Below are 19,854 nucleotides of genomic sequence, written 5' to 3' on the forward strand. Positions count from 1 at the left end.
CTGCAAAATAATTTGAGTAAACTGACTTAAATATTGGTTGAGGTGAATTATTTAGTTCTGTATACAAGTATACTACATTTACTTGTTGGTGATCTCTTTCTTTTCATTGTTATAACACTGTATGCCAAACATACCTCATCCTCATTGTATAACAGACCACATCAAACATACCTCATCCACATTGTATAACAGACCACATCAAACACTAAGCTCCTACTCTAAGTTTAATCATAGACACACAATTATAAAGCAGAAAGCAAAACATGGTCCAGAAAGTCTGAGTTTGTAATGGCTCACGATGTGGAAGGTTAAACCAGTTTTACAAGCACCCCCAACCACTATCTAGACCATATGTTTAGTTTATCATGATGATATAGTACAGGTTATGACATAATGAGTCATGCCAGTAATGTCTGATATCTGGTTGTGCTGCTGTGGTTTTTTAAAAAACAAACCTTAATCATTTGCAATTGTTACATAAACTCTAAAAACATAACTCCGCATGAAGGAAATAATCACCATGTTCCAATAGAAGTGACAGAACCCTTTAGGACAGGCAATTTCAGAATAGTACGTGGCAATCCATATTGAATTTTTGCATCATCATATAGTGGAGGAAGGCTACAAATAGACAATTTAAGAGTTAATTTGTAGCATAAGGTAATGTTTTTAAGTTCTCAATTATAAATACAACTTTTATTATGAATGAATTAAGTCATTTTTGACCATTTCATTGCTGAATACTATTAGAATTGTCAACTACTGCCAAAAATTGAAGATCAAAATATTTATCAATGTTCATAAGTCAAGAACTCATTTCTCGAGTAATTATAATGCTACATTGTCACAAATTATAATAAAGCAACTCATTCAAGTTTTTTCACTTTAAATGTTTTAAGCGGACTGAAATCAAAGCTGTTAAATTACCACTTGATAATTATGAGAAATGATTGAAATGCAAAATAAAGGCAGCAGTAGTATACCGCTATTCAATGATCTCTTATCAATTTAACTTTAACAAATCTTAGTCACAAACAAAAACCGAAGGAAACATCAACTATAAGAGGAAAACAATGGAAACACAGAAATACTATATTGCTACTAACACAAACGCCAACATACATAGAAATGGAATATGTGATAACAACTGCTATATTCCGGACTTGATAAAGGACGTTCTAAGAAAAAAGGGTGGGTTTTACCTCGGTTTTTTTTCGCTAGCTAAACCTCCTGTTTATATCAAAATATCAACAATACCTGGCAGGAATACAGTACAAATAAACACAAGAACACTCGGGACAGAAAAATACTGAAGTAAATAATATAAAAGTACATTACAACATGTAAACCACATAATAACAACACACACAGCATTGATCTAATGAGTTAAAACAATGTATCTTTCATTTCGTGACGTAGTTGAGGTTTGTTGGCAATTTCTTCATTTTCCCCTTCATCTTTCTGCCTAATATTTTTTTATATCATGGATAGGACCTTTTACTTGAAAATATGAGGCAATGAATGACATCAAGTATCCGTGTCACTGAAATCAATGTCATTCATTGCCTCATATTTTCAAGTAAAAGGTCCTATCCATGATATAAAAGTCACAATTTATAAAAGTAAACCATTATAGGTCTAAGTACGGCCCTGGCTCACACTGAACAGTTTTCATTTAAAAAATAATAAATTAATAGTTAATTTAATTGGATAAGAATTATTAAATATTTTAGTATTCAATAGTTCATTAATAGAGCCAATTAATCTATAGTTTCCTTATATGACATCTTTTAACAATTACTAGCCACACATTAGTACAAACATATGTTTGACCAGCTGTTACAGCCATTTACTTATTGTTAACAAAGTAAAGTATTGTATGTCATAGTATCTTCTCGATCTGCTTCACTAAATATCCCATCCGAAATCAATAAAGGCGTTTCACATTATTATTACACAACTTTTTACATAAGATTTAGTGGATTAAAATAATTTATTACAAATGTTTTAAAATATTTGATTATTAATTGGATTATGAGCCTACAATTGGAAGTGTTAAAAAATTAACAAAAAGTGAAAATTTATTAGAATGGAATAAAAAAACCAGGGCGATATTCACAAATGTTTAGTGGAAAGTTTTTCACACACATAAGATGATGAACTTGTGAAAGTAGTAAATAGAACCTGATTATATACAGCTTGCTGAATAAGAAGCAGGTTTGTAGAGTTATCATAAGCATACAGAGTTATGTCTCCTTGTTTTTATAAGAATTTTATGATTTTTTTTTTAATTTTTAATTTTTTGATTTGATAAAAAAATTATTGTTTATTATTTGCAATGTCAACTACTTGAGGGGACTATCTCTTTCCAATAGAGATATTAATAAAATTGAAAATTGAAATGGGGAATATTATATGTCAAAGAGACAACTACCTGACCAAAGAGAAGACAACAACCGATGGCCACCAACACAGCAAGAAAATCCCACACCCAGAGGTAGTCCTCAGCTGTCCCTAAATAAGATTGTGTATAAGTTCAGTGAAAATCGACATCACACTTAACTCCAAAACATGTAAATGAACTAGAACTAAAAACTATACGAGACTAACAAAGGCCAGAATATTCCTTCAAATTTTATAACAATATCAACTTTTATATCAAGCTTCTAGATTTCTTTAATGAAGGAGTTCAAGTAGGAATGAACAAAGTTAACATCATATTTTTTTCAATTTCAGCCAAGAAAGACAAGGAAGTTGAGCAATTAGATATTGAAGTAAGTTATTAGGCTGTTGGGGTTTCTAATCCTTTAATAGACTTCATCATATAAGAATTGATTAAAAATTAAACAAAAACAATTGAAAATGAAATAGGTTGATGAAATTCAGACTGGAGAGAATGCAGTTTCATATTTATCCAAATAATTGGTCTAGCAATTTGAAAAACAGTTAAAACAAATTGAAAGGAAGAAAAAATAAAGGTTATTTTAATATTTTTTACCGTTAAATAGATTTATTTACTCTGGTAATACTATTGTATGCAACAAAATTTATAAAATGCCACGTAATCTTGAAATACCCCCACCAGATTGATGTTTTGTATCTTACCATGAATAATTAACTACCACAGAAAATTAGTTTATTTAGACTGTGGATTTCATTTATAATTTATGAACAGCAGCCAGTAAATTGTCTCAATAATTAGTTGATTACCTGCCCAGGTAAATAATAAGGTATATCTTTATACTTCAGGTGTTATATCATTGGGTGTGGTACAATTTTACTTTTTCAAGACTTCTATTTAAAGCAGCATATGTAAAAATTTGAAGAGGGAATTTTGTCTACATCATTATTAGGTAAGTAATATTAACCTTTCAACTGATATGTCAGGTTTTCCAACACACTGATATTTAACGATATCGATATGCAGAAAATCTGATAATCTCTTTATCTTGCAATTTCTGTTCGTTGCCCTTTCCTTCAGAGACTTTTAGGCTTGATGAAAGGTAGACCAACAAGGACTTGCCACACTTTGTGAAGTTGCTGATAACTTCCTCTTAGACATGTTTCATAATGAGATGTTGCTTTGCTCACTCTAAAATCTGTGAGAGGGGATTAATGACTAAATGGAGTGATAAAGATAAAAGGAAGAACAATAAGCTTTTTCTAGATTTTCTTCAAATAAAACTAATTCAGCTGAATTTTAGGTTCAGATTCAAAATCTGACCTACCTCAAAATTTGCCAATTATTTCTACCATCATTTTGCCAGGAATATTGATGAGGCATACATGTGACTCAAACTCTATATATGCAAATACCTGTTTATTCTAGTTTGCTTTAATTTCCACAGTGCTTTGTTCCTTCATTTGTCCGTATGGTTAAGCATTATGCTAAGGACTAGATCTAAGCAATTGTACATCAGAGAGGAATAATCTTTTGCAGTTTGTGAATCATAATTATAACGATAAAAGTCCACTGTGAAATAAGGTCACCTTGGCCATCAATTTTCACACCAAAGGCTTTGGTTAGATTTTGCTTTAAGGTTTAGATCTAAGCAAATACCACTCATGGAGGATTAATTTGTTATCATTTGAAACATCATGTTTAGTGACTAAGGGTCCACACTAGATCTTCATTTTACAAATGACTGGTTTTGGTTTGATTTTGAAATAAGGTCTTGATCTTGTTTGTCGGTGTGTCTGTCTGTGTCCTGCTTCAGGTTAAAGTTTTTAGTCAAGGAAGTTTTTGATGAAGTTGAAGTCCAATCAACTTGAAAGATCTTGAAACTTAGTACATATGTTTTCTATGATATTATCTTTTTAATTTTAATGCCAATTTAAGAGTTTTGCCCCACTTTCACGGTCCACTGAACATAGAAAATGATAGTGCGGGTTGGGCATCTGTGTACTGTGGACACATTCTTGTTATGCATGATTTATTTTGGTTATATCCAATATGTTTCTGTAAAAACTAGTCACTGGAACATTCATTCTACATTTCATCAAAATGTGTTAAATTTGATACCAATCTCTCTGAAACATGCCCTATTGTGATATATCATTTACATTTCACACCTTTCACTGGGTTGCTAGTTTTCCTGCTCAAGTTCGATGGTTCTCTCCAGACACTTTTAGGCTTCCTTCACCAATACATACTGAACATTTTTGTTTTGCATTCTAAGCATTTGTCATAGATAGTCACAACATAATAATTATGTGTTCTTGAATAAGAAGTAGATTATAAAATCTCTCAAATACCCTACATGACTCTGACTTAATGTTCTTTGAAGACATAAATTAATGAGATTTATGCTGAAAATTTGAAAAATAATTTTGTGCTGCCATTTTTGATTATAAAGAAACAATATGGCAGAAAAGGCTAACAGTCATAATATCTGTTCCTGTTGGAACAAATATTCTATATCATTTATTCCTTTAGGAACATTTACTGTAATATTTATTCAAGTTGAAATAATATACTTATATTATGAAGGAACTTCTATTCCGTGACAGTAAACTCTTTTTAAAAAAATCACTCTTATCATTTTAGAGGACATCACTTTGCTTTTATTCATCTTGACAGTTCATGGAAGGCTCCAGCTTATATAGATATAAGATTGATAGATTGTTTTTTGGGTTTTAACACCACTTTTAAGCACTGCATTTTGGCTATTTCGTGGCAGTCAGTTTTTGTTGGTGTAGGAAGCCGGTGTGCCCGGAGAAAACCAGCTAGGACCTTTGATAGAAAAACTGGCAATCCTAGTCAATTAAGATTGGAGTCAAGTGCACCAGCAAGAGCAGGTTCAAACCCACAACCCACAACCTCAGTGTTGACTGGCTAGTGATCACAGTAGTAACAACTTATAGACCTCAGCCACCGAGGCCCCTATATAGATATAAGAAGATGTGGTATGAGTGCCAATGAGACACCTCTCCATCCAAGTAACAATTTATAAAAGTAAACCATTATACAGGTCATGATACAGTCTTCAACACAGAGCTCTGGGTCACATCGAACAGCAAGCTATAAAGGGCCCCAAAATTATACTGCTTCAACTCTACCTAAAATTATTAAGACTTAAACAGTTCATATTCATAAATCCAATAATACATGCTAAAACTATTTTGAAGATTTTTTATACCAATGTCTTTATTAAACTGAATTATACCAAGACAGCGTTTCAAAAAGTCTAAGTCATTGCCAATGGGTTTGTATAATGTTTGGGTTTGAAATACATACAATGGCAGCTCATTTTTTAGGCAAAGTCTAACTTTCTATTGATATATAGCTAAGGATAACAGATGTTTTAACACAAATGAAATGAGAAACTTTCATAACAGTGAAATAAATAGTAATCAATTCTTTGTTCAAACACAAATTGATTAATCAACATCTAAAGCCATTAAATCTGTGTAATATCCCCCATATGTCAAGGATATAGTCTATTTAATACATACAATTCTTTTATGGTCATGCAATACATATTATACATTAATAGATGAAAGAATGCTTTTATTTGGTTGTCTACCATCAGATAAAACAATATTTGATGCCTAATGAAATTTTTTTCTTGTAGTTGTTTACTACCAATATGTATCATGTACAATGTCCATTTTTGTTCATATCTAATAACAGTTTTCACAACATGGTTAGGAATAATATTTTAAGTACTATCAAAACCAAAGGTTTGGAAGGCAATAAAGGCACAAACCTTTTTTTTTTATATAAAAATCATGAATTTATAAACCAAAAGCCACAGAAAAGGTCTAGAGGTCAACATACTATTTGTTTCATTTTGAACATGATATATTTTCAGATAAATGACAAGACCATAAAATGATAAGATACATATGGATTCTGGTACTAGTTGTCCAGAGTTATGGACAAGTAACAGTCAAGCTATTAGATACAGCTCTGTTAGTAAATGAAGGACAGCAGTTCCAAATACGAATACAGAAAACAGGACTCATAACCTCTGTCATCAATACTGTAGTGTCAGTAAGTAGGAAAAAATATCAGGAAAACAATTCTCAAAGTAATCTTTCTCTTTTGTTTATAGGATGATAAAAAATGGTGAACGTATAGCCTTTAAAAATAACCCGTTAAAACCTTATTATAAAAAAATCGTAATATTTATCTTGCTATCAAATGGGAAATGGCCAAGTAACCATACTTTTATACCTCTCAGTCACTGATATTTTTTTAAGATCCTTAATCAATACAGAGTTAGCAATGAAAATTGTAATCACATATTTTCTTTTGTTATCAGGTAAAAAGTCCCCTAGATACAGGAAATGATTTTGTTGGAAGTAGTCAGGTAGGATCATTTTATCCAGGAGGTCCTGATATTGTGGCTGTGACCTTCACAGTCACAGATGACTCATTTCCTGAGGTTGAAGAGACCTTCACCTTTGAACTATCAGCTATTAGTAGTGGTGTTACCGTGGATACACCATATATTGCAGCTATAACAATCTCAGCCAATGATGATGCTTATGGAGTATTTAGCTTTCTTGATGTAAGTAAAGGAGTGTTACTCCTAAGCCATCTTTAGTTTAGTGATTTGACAAATATTTAAAAATTACACATCTTTTTATATACTACCCCTGTATCACCAACCATACAAAAAAAACTCATGTTTATCCTGATTCTATTCTTTTTTTGCATAAATTCTTCCAATATCTTTTGAACATTGATTTGCTCAGCAGTATATATTAGGTTTTATGGAATGACACCTACTTCAAACATCCTGGCAATCCCCCTGAATAAGATAAGAAGGTGGGTACATCATGTTTGACAGATAATCATGCTGAATGACCTATATCTGTATTCCTCAGTAGTTTATGCAAATAGGTAGACATGCACAATTTCAGTGTTGAGTCTTTTAATAGTTTTCTTGTTAGCATTAAGTTAATCTTTCTATATTCCTCAATAGTTTATGCAAATAGGTAGACATGCACAATTTCAGTGTTGAGTCTTATAATAGTTTGCTTGTTAGCATTAAGTTAATCTTGCTATCATTCATCAATGTACATTCTCCTCCCTCCTTCAAATGTGGAAGCAGACAACAAATTAAGTTTACCCTATTTGAAAAGGCTTTTCCTTTATTTTTTGCTTTAAACTCTAATATTTTCCAGAGTTCTCATACATTGGTGACAGAAGCAGACATTATAACGCCAGTCAAGTTGCGTGTCGGCAGAGATAGAGGAACAAATGGTCAAGTTACAGTCACTTTTGTGGTCAGTTTTTGTGTTAATTGTGTATGGTTAATTGTCCTAGAGGGAAACACACTACAAATTATTTTCAGCCTAAACCATGAATGTGTGAAGTTGCCAACTAAATATCCAAGGAAATACAATTAATGGAAAGTAGAGGATCTTTTGTTCCTCTGCTCATATTTTTGGTTTAAATTTTTGGTATTGAATTAAAATAGAATTGACATCATACAAGAAAAATAATCAAAACATGGTACTTTTAAATTACAATACAATATGAACAAAATTTTGCTTACCAAAATATATTTTATTCAAAGGATTTTTTCTTTTACAAGTTCAGTGCATCAGTAAACTCTGTTAATGCATTTTCAGTCGTTAGAGAATAAAATTTTCTACTTTTGATAGCTTTTCATGAATTTTTGTTTATTATTACAACAGGTTAACAGTACCCAAGCAGATGCCATCCCAGGAGTGGACATTACACCTCAATCTGGAATTGTTGTGTTCCAAGCTGGTGAAGCACAGACTTATCTATTTGTTCAAATCAAAGATGACAATGTAAATATACTGTTATATGTCATTTTTTAATGATGATGTTGGGGCATAATGTTTTTTAGTTTGTGCGTCCATCCGTTTTTCATTCTGTTTGTTCATTAGTCCATTTGTTCATCTGTCCATCTGTCCTGCTTCAGGTTAAAGTTTTTGGTCAAGGTAGTTTTTGATGGATTTTAAGTCCGATTAACATGAAGTTGAAGTTCAAGTATCAACTTAGTACATATGTTTCCTATGAGATGATCTTTCTAATTTAATTGCCAAATTGGAGTTTTGATCCAAATTTCACGGTCTACTGAACATAGAAAATGATGGTGTGTTAAGCATTTGTGTACTATGGACACATTCTTCTTTTATATTTGTGTGCATGATTTTTATTTAATTCTAATTATTTTGGGTTGGATCAGATGATTTAGAGGTTGACATAATGTATAGATATAAACAGTGTAAACATTCTTGGAATTTACATCAATCATTTAGTGTTAAGACTTGTTTTTCCCTTGAGTATTGATATTCAATTCCTCTTCTCAGATTCTGCAGTTTCTGTAGTAAATATAAAAAATAAACATTGCCATTCCAAATATGACAACTATCCCCAAAAAGACACGTGTCTAAGGAATCGTCTAAGCAACTGTTGCTGGATTATATTTCCTTGAGTTATTTATCTTTAAAATTTTACTCTATTTACTTAATATAAACTCCAGTGATATATCATTGATTATTGATTGCATCTAAAACCGAATGTAAATAAGATTTTAATTTTTGTGACATATTTTATTGCAGACATGCATGATCAGGTTTTAAGAGAGAACCAGGTCCTTGAAACTGAAATTAGTTTCATAGTATTCACTTTACCATAGATTACATATGTAATGCTTTTTAAATGTACATCACAACATAAAAGGTTATAAACCAAATGTTAGGACAACACATATGTGTAACAGCTTGTCCAATAGTTAGATAAATCTGATGTGTAATACATGGTAACATTGTCATACACTTGATTATTAAATAGTGATGGGCAATATCAATCATATTTCTTACTATAAAAACAATATTGACCTAAAACACATTTGGTGAAAAATTTCAGATCTGGTAGAATCTAAAGATTATTTTTTTATACTCCAATTTGAATCTATGAATTATCTTTAACTGAAATGAAACTTAAATTTTATGGAAGAAAGAATAATGAAACCAAATCAAACTATATATAGTATTTATATATATTACATTCCAAATTTAAGAATGGATGAGCCAAACACCTTTTTGAAATTCAGAAATATTTAAAACTTCTACAGTAATTTGACAAAGCTGAAAAATGTCTTCATATGATAAAATCAACTGGGAAAATGTATCTAGATGTGCATTTTAAAATATATTTTCTCCTTAAATGCATATTCATTGTTTTATGTTTCCAATTATTAATTTGGGTCTTGCTACCTTTATGGTCTAGGTAGCTTGTTAAAATTAAATTGGTGCAAGATATAATTTTTGCTATTATATTTGCCAAAAGAGATGTGGTCCAAATTTTTCAGTTTTTCTTTTAAATATTGGGTAAATTCAATTATGTGCACTCATTATCTGGTAAGTCAATGTGTAAAACAGACCAAAATTGGGAATGAAAGCAATGGGAATTGCATAAAGTCCAAACAGATTGTCTGGACAGGGTACCTTCTAGACAAGAACTACTCACCTATGGTTACTATTCTACTTTTCTTTAGATACCAGAAAACAATGAAGAGTTTATAATAACATTAACTGGAGCTACACAGGGAGCAAGGGTACTGGACACAGAAATGGTTCTGATAATACAGGCCAATGATGCTCCAATCAGATTCCAACAGGTAAGTCATGTGCCTCAATTTGATCCACCAGTTAGGTCATGTGGTTTAATATTATTTTTATCATTTTAAAACATTGTTCTCATACAATATAATACAAAACCAGGATGCACAAATAATATTACACTTAACAGGTGTTTCAAATTTTGATTAAAAGAAAAAACAAAACAAGGCATTTTATCATCTAAGGATTATTTATTTTTTTAAATTATACCCAACTGGTTTTTTCCTGCTGAAATATGTGGATGCGATGTAGATTTAATTGCTACAAAAATACATGTACTGTGTTGATGCTTTTTATTTAATTTTTATATGCATGCATGTTATCAGCAAACAGTAAAAAATTTTCAACTTTTTGTAGGCTGAATACCGATTTGATGAAGGGCCAGGTACTAGGACTATACAGATTCCAGTATTAAGAGGTTTAAAAAGTGATGGACAGAGTAGAATAGGATCTGTCAATGGTTTAGCCACCGTAGACTTTGTCATATTGACTGATACTGCGTCCGATGGATTAGACTTTACAGGACCAAGTAATAGGCAGCTTGTCTTCAGTCCTGGTAGTACACAAGCTTTTATTCAGATACAAATACTAGATGATAGTGATCCAGAAGTTGAAGAAAGTTTTCAGATTTTATTGTCCAATGCAGTAGGAGATGTCATTTCAGGAACTCCAATCAAAACAACTATATTTATTAATGGGAATGATAATCCTAATGGTGTGATAAGTTTCAGCCCAGGAAGTGATGGTGTTTCATTGCCATTAATCCAATTAAATGAAGATGGAATAAATTCAGCAACTTTTACAGTTTTACGAACTGCAGGTACATTTGGTACTGTGACAGTTCAGTGGGAGATACAAAGAAATGATACCCTTTCTGGAGGGGTTAGTGGGGATATACTAAGTACACAGGGAAGTGTCGTATTCCAAGCAGGACAGTCTCAGGCTAAAATCAATGTTACTGCTATTCAGGATTCTGTTGCCGAACCACCTGAACGGTTTGTAATCAAGTTATTACCAGGCAGTGTAAACGATGGAGCTAAAGTTGACGGAGTTATCAATGGATTAATACTTATAGAGGATAGTGATAATTATCATGGAACTGTACAGTTTGGAGATGATACTGAACAGCAAATCATTGTGGTAAGTGGTTTCTGAAATTATTTCCTTTTCATCATAAAAAGTTGTTGTGACCGTTGAACACTGGCTCACACACTGTAAATTCAGATGGGATATATGTCGCAAAAAATATGAACTATATTTTATATTTTGATAGCAATATTATTTATACATGTATACAGAATTGCCTGAGATATATTAACTCACATTTGTAACAATAACCCAACAATCACAACATTTTCTGAACCAGCTGACAGTAGTTATAATCTGTAGAAAACACAAAAATTACCCTGGAAATATGAAAAAAACATCCACAAAGATGATAATGATATCTTTCACTATTACAAGTTCAGTTGTAAGAATTATGTTTTTATTTTTAAACCAGATTTAATATTTACAAAGTGAGTTTTGGTCACATTATGTATCACTATGAAATACATGTAATTTTTATTTTTGCAATATTTTTTTTCATTTACATATACAAATTTATTATATAAAACACAACAGGAAATTATACCAACAGAGGTAAGTTATATTTGTTGGGATTTGGTTTATAGATTACAGTAGAAACATATTCAAATCAAAGATATTCAGGAGTATTATCATGATGGCCAGTTAGATATATCTATATGCTGTGGATTCATTTTTCTCTAATTTATGGGCTATTTTCACATTTCCTGACCGGTGTGAGAGACATATTTCTCCTCAGTAGTGAAAAATCTGTTCACGGCAAATGATTGGTTGAAATTTAATTGTGACATTAAATTTTCTTATTGTGACGTCATGAAAAAAGGCGACCATGCCCGATGACGTCACATCAAAAGTACATAAATTTCCTCAAATATTTGAAAAGGAAGGATTAAAACCATAAGAGAAACAGATTCCACCACTATAACTTGTGTATTACGATATTTCTACCCTCTCAACAGTTAAATTTTAATTATTTGATAAGCTTGGCAAGCCTCATGCTTTAAATATTAAAATTTAACTGTCTCGAGTGGAGAAATATTGTAATACACTTGTTGTGGAATCTATATATTTCTGTTTTTTGGAGGATTGAGAAAAACTTGTATTTTTCATGTATATTTTCGATTTTGTGGATTTCGTCAAATTCTGTAAACAAGCAGATAGAAAATTGTACTACAAAGAAAACTTGAATTTGTGGTTTACCTTTTCCCATGAAATCCATAAAAATTGGTATCCAAAGAAAAATAATGAATCCGAAGTATAAATGGTATGCTTAACTATTTATATTCGATCAGTTTTATTCAGAATATCTTTAACTATTACTATTCAAACCAAATATTTTGTGACAGTAAGTTAAAACCACTAGAGTTTAGCATACTTTTTTGGCTAAAATTTCAACAGCTAATATTTTCAACTAGATTTTATTTTGTAAACAAAAGTTAACATTCTGAATGAATTTGATCTTTGGTATACATATATATGAGGTTAAAAGCTGGTTTCATGATAAAATTTGTAACCTTCTTGTTATAGAATAACATTTAGAAGATAGCTAGCTATCTTTTCCCAGCCTCAATCAAACAGTTGACTATGGTTGCAAGGAGAGTTGGTTGTCACAATCAGACATGGAAAACTGCAATCTGTTCACTGTCCATCAAATCATCAATTGATGATAGAAAACATTAAGGATTTATTGTGTCATAAAATTGATGGTTATGAAATTATGATAATTAGAATATTGTTATAACAATGTTGACTTAAAAGTCTTGGAAAGGAATTTTTTATCAAAATGATTTAAGAAAAAATAAAAAGGATTAAATACTAACAACTAATTAATTCTGTTTATGCTGTTTATAAATACTCCAGTCTCCTTAAAGAAAACTCAGAAGGACCAAAATGATAACTGAACATTATCTTTAAGTTGCGTTGCTCAGATATACCCCAAAAAATTTCTAAGGTCTCTTGTATACAGACATGTCACAGTTAAAAAAAACTAAAAGTTAATTAGTTTATTTATTCTACAGGTATCCAATCCAAGACATGTACAATTAACAATACTTAGGACAGGGTTTAACCAGGGAACCATCAAAGTCAACCTAACAGTAGTCTATACAGGACCTGGAGATACTGAAGGTATATTATTGGTTATATCTGTAAAAATAGTCAATGTAACAGCAAGCAAACAACAAAAGGAATCCACATAATTGTACCAGGTAGTTGTCACCATATAATGTTAGATGGTGATGTGCTGAGGGTCATGCTAGGAAGTAATCATTAGATAATCAAATAAATATTCAGTGGTGTTAACAAAAAGGTACCAGATATTGAATTTGAAAACAGAAAATTTGAGACATAAACTGTTTACATACTAACAAAATTAAGGTTTAATATACAAATGTCAAAGAATCCTTTTTTCAAAAATGTTCAAAATATTTTTTTTGGCTGAGTTTGCCTATCAGAAGAATACCTTTATCAGTTAATAATGATATTTCAGATGTTATAGAGAAGTCAGAGTGGCAGACAATATTAACTACAGGAATGAGTAGCCAGATTTTTAAAGTTCCAATTAATGGTTCTGCATTCCTACAAGTTGGTGGAAAGTTTACAGCAACCTTATCTGATGCTGGTCTTAATTATGGTTTGTTAATATGAAAACCATTTTTGTTTCAATTTTATTTTTGTTTTTATCCAAATAGTTCAATGTGAAATAAAATGACATATTTTTTTTATTTTTTTTATTTAATTATACAAATGTTACTCAAGTAGAGAATGTATAAATGTTATTTTTTCTTTTGAGTATTCTTTCAATGAACTATGATAACTTTCTCAGTCTGATGAAATTAAGGTAAAAAATAAATCTGAATTACAATGTATGGGTATATCATTTGGAACTGATACATTGCACGTGTATTTTCAAATAACTTCTATTCCAATACAGTTCTACTATATTTCTTTCAGATCCACCATTAGGAGCCTTTAACACTCCAAAGCTAGGTAGTAAAACAACAGTGGAGATACCAGTCACTATTCAACAAGCCAATGGGGAGATAGGGTTTCAGAACACTTATACTGTTACTGTTAGTGAACCAGAAACCAGTCCATACTCTGTAAGTTATAGCTGTGATTACAATATAAGGGTTAAAAAACATGGTTATACTTCAATTAAATTACCATCCAGTAATCACTAGGTTACAATTTTCATCTTTTTATTGATGTTCCAGTGTAAGATTATAAATTAAAGTTACATGTTTTATATTTGAAGCCTGAGCAAGTTTCTTGTACACTCTTTTGAGCCTAGAATTCTAAAAGGGGTCTTAATGATTAATTGGTCTAGTCAGCTGATTGGCATTTACTTATACAGATAATTGAAGTTTATCACCAGTCATAATGTAGATATTAGAGTCTTGTTTCTGTCATCAGTAAAAACTGCAAAATGCACTAATTTAACTCGTCTATGATATTACCTGCTATGCTACCTTTACAAAAGAAAGTGTCTGGTGTTTTTTAGTTACTAGAGTTAAGTAATTATAATTGATACTGACATAACTATAGCTCTAATAATTTTACAGGTTAATTTTAAACTGAGCAGAGAAGGAACAAGTGGTCAGGCAGTCATAAGCTGGTCATTAGCTGGATCTGGTCCCAATGCTGCCTCAGTAACCCAGGAAGATACTGGTCCCACTTCTGGTACTGCTGTCATGGAAGCAGGTTAGTATTTAGTTGGGCAACAGTATTGAAGGTTAACCAATGATGATTGAGAAAATCAGGATTATAAATTAATGATCTCAAATCTGGTTTTGTTGTCATAGTAGCAGACTATATATAATAATATATTTCCTTTGCAGACAAATCAGAGGCAGACTTTACCATTCTGATTAATCCAGATGATTTACCTGAGGTTAATGAAGAGTTGACAGTGACCTTGACCTATGTCAGTCCATCTGATACACAGCGTTTAAAACATAGTGCAACACAAGTCAAGGTCATAATTCTTGAAAATGACAACCCAGGAGGAACTTTTCAGTTTTCATCAGATATGCAAGATTCATACCAAGTTAAAGTAAGTTTATTTATTATTATCTCTTGCCAATTAATATCTCGAGTTTTATTTGTTTATGCATGAAGTCATCTGCTTTAAATTTATGGATCATCAGTATATATTTTCTCAGATGGAATTTTCTTACACTTTGCGCCAAAATGAAGATTTTACTATGCTTTTTTCAAAAATTTGATAAAAGTAGTGGTCACCGTGCTATTTTCCAAACTGAAGTCATGCAAACTTGCCAAATTTGTATAGATTTTTCATGAAAAAACTCATTTTTGTGCATAAAAAGAAATCATTTGGATAGAATTTTGAAATAAAAAAATGAGAAGATAGGTTTTATAACATGCCTTAATAAGATAAAAAGATAAATTGGTGTCACAAAACTTGTTTTCTTGCTACAAGTAGAAACACTAAAATTCCATATCATTCCAGTAAGTAAAGTTTAACAATTGAATGATTTGTTGACATACTTGTAGGAAGGCAGTTCTCCTATAGATGTAGTTATTGACAGAAATGGTGGTTCTTTGGTCACTAGACATGTACAGTACACAGTTGTCCCTAATGGAGCAGCAGAATTCTATGGCTATACTAATGTACTCAAGTTTGAACCTGGTATCATGAAGATGTCTGCTGCACTTTTACCTATAGCTGATGGGATTCCAGAGGTATGTCATTTTTAATGTAAGCTATAGAAGAAGTTTCCTGGAATTTTTGGGGGAATTTCAAGGAAAAAGGTTTGGTGAATAAAAGGCTTGATATGTGTTTAGTAATTTGTGTTATTGAGTTGCCATCTCATTGAGTTAACCCCAACATCTCCAGATATTTGGTAATTTTTATTCATTTTATTCACAACTTGTCTAAATTAGGATGATTTGGAATTTGACATGACTTATATATCCTTATAAATTGTACATGACTTGAGTTGATCTTTAGATGTCTTTTTGTTATTTTAGGGGAGGGGGAGGGAATGATTGAATGAAGAAGTTTATTTATATTTGACAGAATACCAATTTCGCTTGTTTATTTTAGAAAGAAGAAAGGTTTACTTTGACATTAAACAGCTATGGTAACAGTACATCAGATATAGGGTCAAGGTCACAGATAACTATAGATATCCTTGAGAATGATAACCCCTATGGGCTTATCCAATTTGAAGATGATCCTCCAGTTCTCTATATGGGTAACTATTAGACTTAAAACCCAAAATTATTAATTAAGTAAGTTTTCAATGAAGTTGTGACATTATTTGGAACACAATTTAATCATGTAAGTCTCTAAATGAACATTAAATCACCTTGTTCGTTGATTATTTTTTACATATTAAGGATAATGGCTTCAACTCAATACAATAATGTTCATTCATACTCACACTTACTTTAAACGACGTTTAAGTATATAATTTCAAATGTTTGAATATTGTTTAATAGACTGGCCTGTAGTTAGAAATTTCCAAGGGGTTGGGAGTTAGATACAATCATACTCAACTTAAACAGTTGCAATTCAAAGAGAACATGGACATTAACAATGTTTATTTGTTTTCAAGGGGTGGGGTGGGGGTAAGGGGTACGAACCCCTCAAACCCCCTGGGTAAAGGTGTAATAGATATATATGTTTTATATTAGTAAAAATATCTTTTTAGATGAGAGTACCCTGAGTGGAACTGTTACAAATTTGATATCAGTACAGAGAACCCAGGGAACATTTGGCAGTATTACAGTAGCATGGGATATTATACCTAGTAACCAGCAGGATTTGACTCCTTTGTCAGGGTCAATTACATTTGGTGAAAGTCAAGGTCAAGGGACAATACAGATCACCACAGTTCCTGATGATGTAATTAATACATGTGTTTTACATTCAAGATAAGGAACATAATTATAGATTATCTTTGGTCATCTCAATGAGATTGTCTTTCTTTTCTTGCTTGAGCCTTTACAGCGAAAGTGCAATAAAGTTGAGATGACCAGTGACAATCTGTTTATTGCTATTTTACCTATGACAATGTTGTTAATTTCATTAATTTCATCAATTTTACATATCTATGCAGAGAAAGATTATTATCAGTCAGTAAGATCAAAAACAAAGGAAATTTTTAAAATAGCGATAATCAGTTGTCTGTTTCTTTTGATCTAATATAGATTATATGATTGTTCTACCTTGAAGATCTTAAGAGTATTAGGCATTGCCATTGGCTACTCAGTGCTCCTAAATGAATCAAATGGTAGTATAAAATCTTGAAGTTTATGAGAGGAGACAAAAAGGGAAGATTTATAACTTAAATAATTAGCTTTTTATATCACAAATTTAAAGTGTTTTCAAAACAAATTTGACTAATGATAAGATATATATTTCATTGAGTTAGATTTCTAGCTTAGTGTGTATAAAAATCTCAATTCAAAAGTCCTAAGTCTTTTTATCAGAGATGGGATGAGGCTTTTTACAGAAGAAAAAGATCAAACTTTTAAAAATATTAATGTGGAATCATATTTGTCTGCTGTCAAAAGAGATTTGATATGACTGAATTATGTTTGGGATTGCCCTCTTGAGGACAAACAATAAATAGATTGTGTTTAATTCATGTTTGAAAGAATATTTTAAAAATGATTATATAACAACTATTTTAGTTGTTGTTATTACCTCTTTTGTATATGTGACAAAAACAGATTATTGAAAGCTTTGCTGATTTTTATGCCACAACTACAATAGTAGAGGGGCATTATGTTTTCTGGTCTGTGCGTCCATTCGTTCGTTCGTCTGTCTGTCTGTCCGTTCATTCATTCGTCTGTTCGGCTTCAGGCTAAATTTTTTGTTCGAGGTTGTTTTTGATGAAGTTGAAGTCCAATCAACCTGAAACCTAGTATAGATGTTCCTTATGATATGATCTTTCTGATTTTAATGCCAAATTAGAGTTCTGACCCCAATTTCACGGTCCCCTAAACATAGAAAATGATAGTGCGAGTGGGACATCCGTGTACTGGGGACACATTCTTGTTAAGTCTAATTCACCTTTGAAATTTTTTAGAAATAGACATATGACTTCCCTTTTATTGAAAGCATATCATGGAATAATAGTATGGTTAATAAAAAGCTTTGTATGTTATTTTTTTCCCAAAGTGTTTGTTACCGACATGATTGATATTTATAGTTTCTGATTCTAACTTCCTGTATTGTAGATACCAGAATCAGCAGAAAATTTCACCATACAGTTAAATAATCCAACTGGAGGTGCTGAGCTTGGTTCTAGACAGACATTCACTATCATTATTAACCAAAATGATTTCCCTGTTTACTTCCAAGGTATCTACATTTTTTCATATTCTTATATGATATAGTTGTTGCACTAGTGGTATCCTGAAATAGCATTATCGCCAAATAACAATAGCAGTAATCTAATGACAAATTATATCTGCAGGAATGTTATCACATTATCAAATATTTTTAAACAAAAGTCATTTACGTTTTTCATCATTAATCAAATGAATACCCACAAAAGTATAAACTTGTGATCAATAAACCCATATAAAACTCTCACACAAAAAATGTAAATGCTACTTTGAGTCAGATTAGGCAGTAATGAGGAGGATAACATTATCATGCAATGAGTTCTAAACACATGGGAGATAGCTAAGAAAATATCATTTAAAACCTGGACACATTGCACTGTAAAGCTATAAGTCAGGGGAGATAATTTAGTGTCATCGAGCTCTAGGTAAATGTTCATTTGAATCAGCATGTCCCCCTCTTAATTTTAATGCAGACTGAACCTAAGATACTAAATTTAAATGAAAAGATGTTAAGAGAACAAAGAATTTACATAAATGAAAGATATTTGCTAACTGTACATCATTAGTATTTTGACAAAATAGCGCAGGTCTTTTCAGTGATATTTCATAAACGGTTGCAGCATATTACATATAAGGACTGGCCACTGAATATTCTTTTGCATGTTAATAAAAATAAATCAGTAAAATTAAACTGCATATCAATGTTAGATCAAATTAAGCTTATAAAAAAAGGTAAACAAATTCTTTAAAGTATAGACAGTAAAAAAAACAACCATAATAAACCATGGTTTATGTTTAATCAAGTTGCCAGCAAACAATTTGAAACTTTTTTTGTTCTCTTCTGTTTTGGGACATTTTCCTCAGTTCCTTTCTTATTTTTTGCCAGAGTCAGTCTATCATGTAGCAGAAGGATCTTTGTTGACAGTAACAATACATAGAGAAGGAGATGCAAGTAAACAGGAAACAGTCAAGTACAGAACTCTAGATGGCACAGCATTGGTTGGTGACTACAACAAACTGACCAATCAGGATGCTGTATTTGCTGTGGGAAAGACTGATGTGTCTTTTCAAGTGGTCATCAATGAAGATACTTTACCAGAAGGAAATGAGACATTTTTTATTGAAATATTCCAAATAATGGGTAAAGATATTTTGTTTAATTTTTTTTTTTTTATTAAATGAAATCAACTGCATGAATTAGAAAAAAAATAGTTAAGTAAAACAATGGCAATAAAACACATTGTATACCAAACATAACCATGTTGTAAAATCATATTATTAATGTCTCAGGAAAATTGCTATGTTATTGACATCTCTCGTGTTGTTAATTTTATA

At 31.3% G+C, this 19,854-nt stretch overlaps 1 protein-coding gene across 1 annotated transcript in view; it reads left to right on the forward strand.

Annotated features, from left to right (window-relative positions):
- Positions 1–3,249: 3,249 nt before the first annotated feature.
- Positions 3,250–19,854, forward strand: part of LOC139518834 (adhesion G-protein coupled receptor V1-like) — a 110,079-nt gene continuing 93,474 nt past the window's right edge. Inside the window, exons 1-18 of the mRNA XM_071310451.1 lie at positions 3,250–3,353; positions 6,315–6,496; positions 6,768–7,016; positions 7,636–7,737; positions 8,152–8,271; positions 9,987–10,109; positions 10,468–11,250; positions 11,734–11,751; positions 13,215–13,323; positions 13,685–13,828; positions 14,149–14,297; positions 14,760–14,898; positions 15,036–15,250; positions 15,712–15,900; positions 16,265–16,415; positions 16,875–17,068; positions 18,409–18,532; positions 19,406–19,660. Coding sequence (XP_071166552.1) covers positions 6,335–6,496; positions 6,768–7,016; positions 7,636–7,737; positions 8,152–8,271; positions 9,987–10,109; positions 10,468–11,250; positions 11,734–11,751; positions 13,215–13,323; positions 13,685–13,828; positions 14,149–14,297; positions 14,760–14,898; positions 15,036–15,250; positions 15,712–15,900; positions 16,265–16,415; positions 16,875–17,068; positions 18,409–18,532; positions 19,406–19,660 — 3,226 coding nt within the window. The 5' untranslated portion in view covers positions 3,250–3,353; positions 6,315–6,334. The remainder of the gene's footprint in view (positions 3,354–6,314; positions 6,497–6,767; positions 7,017–7,635; positions 7,738–8,151; positions 8,272–9,986; positions 10,110–10,467; positions 11,251–11,733; positions 11,752–13,214; positions 13,324–13,684; positions 13,829–14,148; positions 14,298–14,759; positions 14,899–15,035; positions 15,251–15,711; positions 15,901–16,264; positions 16,416–16,874; positions 17,069–18,408; positions 18,533–19,405; positions 19,661–19,854) is intronic.

This window comes from Mytilus edulis, chromosome 4 (assembly GCF_963676685.1).
Source record: "Mytilus edulis chromosome 4, xbMytEdul2.2, whole genome shotgun sequence".
NCBI classification, from domain to species: domain Eukaryota; kingdom Metazoa; phylum Mollusca; class Bivalvia; order Mytilida; family Mytilidae; genus Mytilus; species Mytilus edulis.